General features: G+C 42.4%; 1 protein-coding gene across 1 annotated transcript; it reads right to left on the bottom strand.

Moving 5' to 3' along the window:
- Positions 1 to 884: 884 nt before the first annotated feature.
- tada2a (transcriptional adaptor 2A) lies at positions 885 to 10,214 on the bottom strand. The gene is made up of 15 exons (XM_084020434.1): positions 10,082 to 10,214; positions 9,496 to 9,602; positions 9,354 to 9,413; positions 9,181 to 9,272; positions 8,372 to 8,529; positions 7,919 to 8,007; positions 7,724 to 7,796; positions 7,576 to 7,639; positions 6,440 to 6,483; positions 4,282 to 4,392; positions 3,478 to 3,549; positions 2,706 to 2,838; positions 2,360 to 2,403; positions 1,984 to 2,063; positions 885 to 1,084 (listed from the first exon to the last, which is right to left on the bottom strand). The coding sequence occupies exons 1-15, from the start codon at positions 10,104 to 10,106 to the stop codon at positions 899 to 901; spliced, it is 1,338 nt and encodes a 445-aa protein (XP_083876560.1). The 5' UTR covers positions 10,107 to 10,214; the 3' UTR covers positions 885 to 898.
- Between the last annotated feature and the right edge of the window lie 311 nt (positions 10,215 to 10,525).

Genomic DNA, 10,525 nt, shown 5'->3' with positions numbered 1-10,525 from the left:
TTCGGCATTTTTGGCTGTCGCCATCTTTTTTGCACCCGGTGAAAGGAAGTGACCATATTTGGACTGTTTAGGAGCGACGGGTGGATCCGATGAAGATGTCTGATGTTAACGATGTTTACTGAGGTAATAAATCAAGAGAGAAGTAGAGTTTTCTTATAGACTTCCATGCAATCGGACTTCTTTTTACAACCAGAGGAGTCGCCCCCTGCTGGCCAGCAGAGAGAATGCACGTTTAAAGCAACTTCAGCTTTGGCTTCACTTTTTCAGAACTGGAGGTTGCCGCATGCTTGAAATGCATTTATTTGTTTTCTATTCAATGTAAAAACACAAAAATCCCACAAATATATATATTAAAATGTCTTTTGAACTTTCGCAACCAGTGAAGGAAGCGACCATATTTGGAGCTCGAGTGGATCCGATGAACACAAGATGTTAAAATTTGTTTTGGCTCTAATGATGCAGAAATGTAATTAGTTATTATTTATCCTCATATGTTGAATTGTACGTTTGCCGCTAGAAAACACTCAGTTGAAGACTGAATAAAAGATTATCTGACTGGACTATTAATTAACTGGAATTAATTACGGTGCCAGCTGAACCGTTTGCCTGATAATTAGAGCAAAATTACAGTTTTCTCCTTTTCATTACAGGAAACAACGGCCTGTGAAATAAAGGGTTACCAGACAAAGGAGGCGAATCCATTTGGGTGTTTTTGCATAAACATTTTATAACAGGAGAAATAAATACATTTTAGTATGAGAACGTGTTCTTCTGGTGTATTATTATACAAATATTTCAATTTTAGACTAAAAAACACACATAAAAAAAAAAAAGAAGGGAGCAGCAACAATCTATTCAAACAAAAAAACAACAACAGTACCCACAATGCAATCTCCTCCTAGGCCTTGGTGATGTAGCCCTCCTTGATTAGGAAGTCATAGATTTTGCGTGTCTTGTTGACGTCGATCTTAATCAGCGCTCGGGCCTGTGCCAGCCGCAGCCCTCCCTGCCGTCTGCACTCGTTCAGCAGGGCCTGCTTGTACTCCAGGTAGGCGCCCGGCACCAGACGCACAACCTGGCACAGCTGCAAACACCAAACACGGGTTAGTCAGAGAAACACTCACACTGTGTCTTCATTTAAAGTACTCGTCAAATCATCGGAAAGCGTCCGCAAACCTTCCGACTCTGACAATCACAGAAAAACATCAGGTCACTGACGTTTTTATGTCTGGATGGTTTTATTTTAAGGGGTGAGTATTGGCAAGAACCTCACGATACGATACGTATCACGATATCATGATATCACGATATAAATAAAGATGAAAACACAAGTACCTGTATATGTACATCAGATGATATTGATCAAATTGAGTCAAAACTATTTCATTCAAAACAGCCTCTCCATTTTATTAATTCCCAAGAAATTAACTGGAATAAATATGGAAAATAAAATTTAAAAAGGAAAAAGTACTGCATTCACAACACGTCTAAACATGAATCTTGATGTGAAAGAACATGAAAAATCGATACTGTATTGGGAAGCAAAGTATCGCGATATATTGCCGTATCGATATTTTTACCCACCCCTATTTTTAAGTGTTCATGGAGCGGCTAGATGTGAGCATAGAGTAGCACCCATCAATCCAGACTCCATTCAGAAAACACACATTTTAATAGTTATTTGTTTATAGTTTTGTGTACAGACCTAACAAACCATGACTTTGGACTTTTGATAAATTGTCATCATTATGTAGTTATTTCAGCATCCCTTTTTATACATTTATTGCATTAAAAATCACAACGAAACTGTTCATACAGCTGTAATAAACCAGCCGATGTGTGTCTATTGTGCTATTCTCAGTGAATTCACCCAGCACCTCAGGGATTTTGGTTTCCTGGTGTATCTGAGACTCTTTGACGTGTAAACGTAATATAAAACACACCTCTGTGAGCCCTCTAGGACAGACAGAAACAGAGCTGTACCTCTTTCTCCCTCTCGTTGAGTTTCTCCGTCCCCGGCAGCCCGGTCAGGTTCAGAGGAGGGGCGCTCCGCCTACCTGTTGCTGTGGAGCAGAAACCCAACAACAGTCACACAGTGTTGTGCTGCTACGCTACAAATAACTTAATAGCAGGCAGTTAATTCCTCTGCTTGGAAGAGACAAGGGGGGAAATATTTACAATGTGCAAGTAGTGTAAATATAGCTGTGAGGGGAGCGTTTGTCCCGGTGGTTTTCTAGAGGTTAAGGCAGCTCATTTAGAAGGGAAAAAAAGCAAGATTAATATGCATGTAGGGGTCTATTTTCTCAAGTGTAATCACCGAGGCGACAGGAAGGAGGGACGACAGAGGGAAGCTGCGTACCTGACACTGTGATTGTTGTGACAGCTGGCGTGATGCCAGCATCTCTGTAATCAGAAAGACGAGTGTTAGGATCTCTAGCAGTGCATTTATACACACAGCATCTCTGGGCTTTGTTAGTCTCTCCACTCGCTTGGATAGTCGTCCAAAAAAACATGAATCACGGCATTGAAGATTTTTGAAGGTGGACTAATTAGAGGAATTGGATGCCACCCGAAGAGGAACAATCATTAAAAAAAAAAAAGGCTAAAAATACCGGAGAGACTGAAACGTCTGCTCGTGTGCGTGAGTGTGATGACGAAGGTCATCTTTCTATGACACACACTGGATAACGAGCGGGAAGCCTCACATTGAAGCCTGTTTGCTGAGCCACTGCTGGCAGGCTCGGCCGTCCTGGATGTACTGCAGCACGTCACACAGCATGGTCCGCTTCCTCCGCTCCTCCTCCCGCAGCCGCTTCACCCGCTCGTACACCTTGGCACCTTGGGGGAGGCGTTCGCCCAGAGGAGGTCGGCAAGGACGAGGAAAAAGGGACGTGGTGTTAGATGCAGGGTTGCTACACCTTTACAAGTCAAATTCAAGCACTTTTCAAGCATTTCCAGGTGCATTTCCATGCTTTTCCAGCCCCTTCCAGCTGTGGTAAACTCCATCTTTGTACCAATCCAATGGTCAGTATTCAGTCTACTTATTCTGTCACTTGTTCATCACATTAAATTAGATGTTATTGTCCTCTAAACGACCAACATGATGTTTTGGAGAGCTTTTTACAGAAGGACCACAAATGAAAGGAAAACTAATTCCACTAACAGATCCACAGAAATATAATCACCAACTATTTTCATCATCTGTTCATCATCAAAAGTCATTTTTCATAAAGAAATGTCAGAAAATGCTGTTTTCAGTCCCTCAAATATGGAGATCTTCTTTTCTCTGTTCTATCATAGATGTCTCAATCTGCGATAAAATCCTATAACGTCCCATCAATAATGTGCAGTTTCAAGGTGAATAAAGACTTTGAATCACATCTGAATGAATAGAAATACATTTTCCCTGCTTAGGCATGCAGCAATTAAAATGTAGTTGTGTTGAAGTGAGGGGTGAAAAGGTGAAACTAGACTCACTGCAGAAAGACTTGATTCCTGCCTTTCTGTATTCCTGCAGCCTGCGGATCTCTCTCCTCAGCTCGAACTCCACTGCAAAGACAAGGAGACGAAGAGCATACCAACTCACAAAGCTGCTTGAACTCCGACTCCCACGGTCAACGCACAAGTCAGAAAAAACTTTTGTCTAATAAGATAAAGCTTTTCCTCGGTTGACAAATCATTTTTTGTTGCAGGAAAAAAAATGTGTTTGTCAGTCTAGCAGAGAGATGATGCTGTCATGAATAAAGGCACCTGACAAACTGAAATCTTTGGATTAAGTCTGAAAAAGCTGAATCTCGCTGACTCCCCCCCCACGAATGCACATCTGGGGTCATCTAGTCACGACTGGCTCCGTTGTAGTGATGAAAATCAGAGCATTTCCCACCAAAATCCATTTTTTGACCAGATGAAGCCTTATATTTAAATCGACAGATTGGTAGTCATCCAACTCTCCACGAGAAAACAAACAAAGCATAGATCAAAGCAGCATCAAAACTCCAAATTAAGGAATATTAATAGTTTGGAGAAACCTGTTTTGAAAGATTATAGTGGAACAACGTCTCACTTTCCATTTAATTTGTACGTAAAAATATATTCTAGGAATCTATGAAGAAAAAGGAGGGCTCGTCTGACATTAACATGCCACAAAAAAACTAAACAAAAACAGAAAAACCTCCCTTCGGGCCTCAATAATGTCGAGGCAGTTTGGCCAGATCTGCTTGAATTAATCCTCTGTGTCGTGCCTCCCGGAGCCCGTTCATGTGTGCTCAGCCGGATACATACGTGCGTGACTTTCGATGAATTTGTCGTGTTCAATCGGTCCAGCCACTCTGGCAAACCGTCTCATGACATCATACAGCTCCTGCACCTCCTTGGGATAACATCGCTCCAGCACTGAGACACGAGGAGAGGAGAAAGATACAGACATAACACATTAAATATGAAGGAAACATCCACCTCCTCGGGAATGTTACACATCAGTGGCTGAGGGGATTTGTGGCAGCAATTTAGTTGCTTTTTGTTTGCCTGATCTCAACATAAACTGCATTGTGAACTTCATCGCCGGCTCTTAATCAACACTGGGTTTATGTGCGTGTAAATAATATATTGCTAGGATCTATTATCATAGTCATTATATGGCTGCACTACATTATGGTCCTGAGGGGAGTTACAGCACATTTTTAGTTGAGTGATGCTCTGACACGAGAGCCAATCAGCGTCGAGGTTCTCACTGAATCAGAAATGGAGACAAAACGTCATAGTGGTCTGTGGTCTCCCAGAGGTCTACGAGAGACCCTCACATGAGTCCAGAGACCAGACCAGACTATGTGGAGAAACCAGAGACCGTCTGTGGTCCAAACAACAAGGTCGCTGCCGTATTTCCGTCTGAATGATGTTGTTTTAAGTGCTGATGGAGCAGCTACGGTGTTAGCATAACCTCCCTCCGATCGAGCCCAACTCCATTCAGAAAACAAGCATTTTAAAAGTGGTTTGCTTGCCGTCTTGACTTTTTACAAGTTGTCGTTATTATGTTGTTACTTCGGCATCCTTTTTAATCTGTTTATTGCAATTAGAGGACAGGAAAGTGGGGGGAAAACAGACTTGAATCTGTATGGGTGATGATGATGAAGTTATCCAACGTCCCTAATGGGCCCAGAGATTCAGGATTCATTGCTAATTGCAGGCATTTTAGCCAGAGTGTAAATCAGAGCCAAATGTTCTAACTTTATTTTAGTTTTTCCTTTTGCTAATTCAGAGGCTGGTTTACGACGAGGACATTTTATAAAACCATCAGATGGAGCAACGTCGCCACCTGTAAGCTCTTAACTCTGCAAGCAAACACACCCTGAAGAGCTCGCTGCGTTCCTCTCAAAGCATCGCCCGTGTTGCCGAGTAACAGACGAGTGTCAAAGCCAGAGAGGAAATCTGTTGTGTGGGCGTGAGTGTGTGTGTGTGTGTGTGTCACTCAAGTTCCTTCATCAGACTCCCAGGCATGCAGGCGTTAATGAGCAGCTGCCATCTCAGGCTAAACACATGAAGTCACGCTCTAAAACAAATCAGTGGACACACAGAACGACGTTGTCTCTATGGAAACACCAACAACCGGACTTCTACGTGGTCTACGTGGTCGCCCCCCCCCCAAACAAAACAACACCTGAATCGTTAAACGTAACGAGCCCTGAAAGGCTTTCACACAAACAACAACGACGCTGGTCAATCTGCCTCCAGCTCCGACTGAGACATGATACCGTGAGCCTCCCGGTGCTCGCATACTGCCTCCATTATGGCGTGTGCAACACACACACACAGTACAGACACAGTCTTTGACAGTCTCCATGACAACCAGTCTGCAGCACTACCACTACTCCAAGTTCCCTTTTGTCTCGAAAGACTGTGGAGATAAGGGGATGGAGGGGCAAAAGGGAGGAGGGCTAACCGGAGGCTGCATAAATAAAACACGAGGGGAGAGAACTCTTCAACTCCCAAACCACAGACGTTTACAGAAGGAGCACGTGGAGATGTAAAGAAAGGCTGGGTGGTTGGACGTAGAGGAAAAAACGCTCCCCCAAAAGATGCAGAAGCATTCCTCGGCTCTTGGCTCACATCCAACCTGTGACAGGTGGATCAATAAACGAAGCCGCCTGCGCTTCAGTCAGCAGAGCTCATCGCACGGAGATCTATTCGCAGCGAGGCAATTACACCCCGTGGCACACTCTGGCAAACAGACAATTCGCAGCCTCTACTGTAAATGTGAGCTCCATCATCAGTCGCCACGCTCCAGCCACCCGAGGGGGCCGCAGAGGTTAACGGCGGGTTATGACACGCATCCGTGGAAACCCCTCGGCAGCGACTTTTGGCTGCTGGATATCAGATGCCTCCCTGAGTCGCTGAGAATACTGTCTGCGGCCGAGCCCGTGTGGAGTTTCACTGGAGGACTCACTCTGGAATTTGCGCAGGTTGATCAGTCCGTGGTCTCGGATCACCCTGAAAAAGAAATCAAGACTTATTAGTATGCAAGTTAATATTCTGATAGCGGTGTCTCTGCAACAACAAGTTACCCATATTATTGGCGGGACTATAAAAGGCACTACAGGGTTGAAAAACAATGCATACACGTCTGTCTTGAACATAGCAGATAAATAATTGGATTTGAGTGGGATCCCTTTAACCCTCTGAGACCCGCATCTTTAAAAACACGAGAAGGGTGCTGAATGACTCTCCAAAGTTAGGCTACATTTTGAAGGGTTAAAAAGTGCAATTTGAGGTTCAGGGGTCAAATCTGAGGGGTCCCACCCTGTGTCTGCAAGCTTGGAAGCCTCGCCGACTGAGCTACAAGCTAACAGAGATCAAATAAGGATCACGGGAAGAGGAGGGGAGCTAGAAGCCTCCAGACATGCCATCCAGCATGCTTGGAGAGCACAGCCTCGTTAAAGTGGATTTACTGATGGATCCATTACAGCGAGGACTGACTGCGGGTGTCCAAGAGTGACAGCTAACAGGCTGAAGGTGGAGGATGTTCTTCAAACGCAAATTATCTATTTTTTAGATTATCCAACTACTTTGATCCCTGTCTTTACCTGCCTAAAACTGGTAAAATGTCACAGTTTGGCAGAGGCAGCGTTCACTGGGAAACAGACACATTTCCAAAAATCTATTCATGGTTTGAATCGAGGTTCTTGTGAGTTGCACCTGAATGACTCACGGTTTGTAATGAGTCTAAAAAAAAAAGGCTTAAATATGCAATTATAATCTGAACATTCTCCGCTCTCCCAGGACTTGTGTCATTAAAGAGCTTATAACAAAAACGATAATACAGTTTAGATTAGAAACTATAAATATATTAGCATTTGAATTTGAATTGATTAATATCAAGAAGGTACAGACGGGGGTTTAAAATAGTTTACCTTATAAATATTAATTGAGTATTAAATGCATTTGTTCAACCTGAAAGCATAAAAAGTATCTGCGGGACCATGAGGCTCCAAAAAGGTCAATGAAGAAGCTTACAGTGCCATCTAGTGGCCGACAGCCTTCCCTACATTATATATTACATGGAGAAAGAATGAAAGGACCTACTTTTTCCTCCGCTGTCTCTCTCTTAGTCTTGAATGATAAATATCAACAACTGAAAGCTTGAGTGCTGAAACAGAAGAAGAAACACGAGTTAATGTTTAAAACCATCTTCCATTAAATGTTACAGAAAGTCCATTAAGAGTCTACACACCACGTAGGATGTCCGAATCATCGTCCACAAAGTCGATGTCTTTCAAATCCCATTCTGCATAGTTGTCAAATTCCTAGAGAGACGATGAAAATACATTTCATACTAACATGTGCATTAGTGATAACATTTAATAACGAGCCTCCTCGTGGTGATTCTGTTTCTTTCTTCGTGTTGAAGACGTATGAATCCTCTCACCTCCATGAAGTCTGCTCGGGCTGGCATGTATCCGGCCATATCTCGGGACAGCACGGAGTCGAATGTGGGCCGAGGGGGATCATCGGTGGCTGTGAAATCAGAGAAGTACAGCATATGCACAATATTTAAGTATGAAATTAAAACCTAAGATTCCTTCCAAGCGGTCACAAGAAATATCAGAAATGAAAAGTCTCTGGTTTCCGCTGCGTGAACATGAGAGCAAAATGTTTTGAGCTCTCAGACGCTGCGACAGATGGAGACCTGAAAAAGTTCCCGACTCACCAACTGCTTCTCACCAACTGGTCACACAGATTTTTTAATTGTAAATCTTTCTTCTGGCTGCTCTGAAGGCTCATAATAAAACACCACCATCATTTTCAGAATTTAAATCTGAAGAGTGTTTAATATTATAATAGACGGACGATGAAGGAGACAGATGATGATGATACTGACGTTTGAAAGGAATGGCCGTCTCTGCAAAGCGAGAGTCTTTAGTTTTCTGGAGGCTGAGCAACGTGGAAGAGAAGAGCGGGTTGTTGATGAAATTCTTCATGTAGTGGCTCTCGCATTCCTCTTTGGTTTTAGTGCGCATCTGATACGCCACATCCTGCCTGCAGAGGCAAAATGACACAAATACAAAAATCAGTGTGCAACAATCGCTCAAGGAAAGGTGTGTGAATGAATCCATGTTGTAAACAATCGTAAAAACACATCAAGCTTAAAAAAGGCCTAAAAAAGGCCTTTATCTCAAGGTTACCAAGGATTGAATCAAGCCCACTAAATGATTTGCTCTAATCAAGAACTTACAGCAAAAACAAAGATCATTATTATAATGAAAGAGCAAAGAGTTCTTCATAAATCATGATAAACCGCAACCATTTATTCCCAAGAAACTCTCAATTCTCAAGGAGTGATGATTACTTAGTTTTCAGGCAGGAGCAGCACGCTGAATACATTTATAAAATTCACATTCAGGCCAATAAACCAAACATTTTGTATTTCATGTCAGCAAAAATCGGCTCACATGCAAGTGGTTGTGTTCATGAGGAAATACTGTATTAATCAAACACATAATAATAACACAACACATCAGTTTTGAAAGCATCCCAGTCTACAGTCCAAAAGGAAGGAATGTAAAATCCAGATAAACGTGGATTATTGGGTGAACATATTCCAGCCTCAACAAGCCTTTATCTGGAGGAATGGACACTTTGATGAAAACCACATTTTTTTGAGACCGTCTGCCCGAGCGACTGACTCACCAGTTCCCAAAACCACAGTCCATGACGGCCTCCAACAGAGCCATCTCCTCCTGCGCTGTCCACCCGGGCTCCAGCACGGGGAAGTCCGACGTCTGGAATAACAGTAAAGAGTGAGGGTGAATGGTGAGAGCCTGTGTGTGCAATATAATTCATTTAAATGTATTTTAACTTACCATGATTTCATATTTGTGATCACTCTCGTGCTTCTTGTATTCAAATCCTCTGGTGTAACACTGGAATAATAACAACAATAACTTCAGTCTGGGAACAAACATGAGCTCTAATAACATTTGCATACGTGTGTGACGTACTCACCTGCAGGCAGAGCAGAAAAGGTGAGGGTCCACATTCTGCACACTTGATGTAAGGCTCGGTGAGGTACGAGGAGCAGCCTCTGCATGGAGGTTTATCAAAGGGATCATCTGAAATGGACACGATGTGTGTTTTAATCACTACCCACTAATATGACAAATCATCACAATAACATTAGCTGACCTGTGAAAGAAAAAACACACACTGGTCTGTCAAAGCAGCCCAGTTAAAAAACAATCTTCGGCTGTAAACAAATCACTGTATTTAACGTTAGCCTTGAAGCTAACTATGCTAGCGCTGCTTGTGAACGCTACACTAACGTTAGGTTACACTATCTCGGCTATTTAAAAGGTTTTCCAACAATAAACAACGGCGTGTTTCTTTTAGCAACAGCGTTTTTTAAAAGGCTGACAAATGTGTAGAAATGTAAATATAGCTAGTGTCATATGCTAACTCTAGCCGAGCATAATGCTAGCTGCAGTGGAGCTAATGTGACGAGCCGGTGAAAACCTGAGAGGAGGAGCGATGTGTTCGTTTAAAGCTGCAGTTTAAGCCACACTTTACTTTAATAATACTACTTTAAACTTACTTCCAAAAGAAGCAAGACGATCCATCAGAAAACAAAAGTAATTTCAGAAACAGAACGGATGTGGATTTTCTTCTTCTTCTTCTCTCAGATTAACGGTAGCGCAGCTGGTGTCCTCGGTGTTGCATTACTGCCACCTGGTGGAGGATATTCAGATTACTGCGTCCCAGACATTAAAACTCCTCTTTTCTATTTTCTCCCCTATTCCTCCTCAAAGTGTCCACTCTATTTTGACAATAGCTATTGTTTACAATAGTAAAAGTCAAGTTTCACGTTTCTTTATTATACAATTAAGGTGAAAAAATAGTTGTTGGCAATGAAATTTTTAGTTCTAAATCTACCTCCACCAATGCTCATACAAATATATATAAAAAGAAAATCATGCAAGTAACAGTGGTAATCCAAAACCTGAAATAGAACCGAAGTAAAATAGTATAGCAGTAATAT

Source organism: Eutrigla gurnardus, assembly GCF_963514095.1.
Source record: "Eutrigla gurnardus genome assembly, chromosome: 10".
Classification (NCBI taxonomy): domain Eukaryota; kingdom Metazoa; phylum Chordata; class Actinopteri; order Perciformes; family Triglidae; genus Eutrigla; species Eutrigla gurnardus.
Note: the sequence above shows the minus strand (reverse complement) of the source record. Positions and strands in the feature narration are given on the sequence as shown.

Bases quoted from the DNA above. Each gene is read 5' to 3' on its own strand.
- tada2a (XM_084020434.1), bottom strand. From the start codon at position 10,106: ATGGATCGTCTTGCTTCTTTTGGAA. The intron at 2,839-3,477 runs GTGAGTCTAGTT...GCCTCCCCCAAG, and splicing joins AGGAATCAAGTCTTTCTGCA to GTGCCAAGGTGTACGAGCGG. The intron at 2,404-2,705 runs GTGAGGCTTCCC...TTCTGATTACAG, and splicing joins CTCAGCAAACAGGCTTCAAT to AGATGCTGGCATCACGCCAG.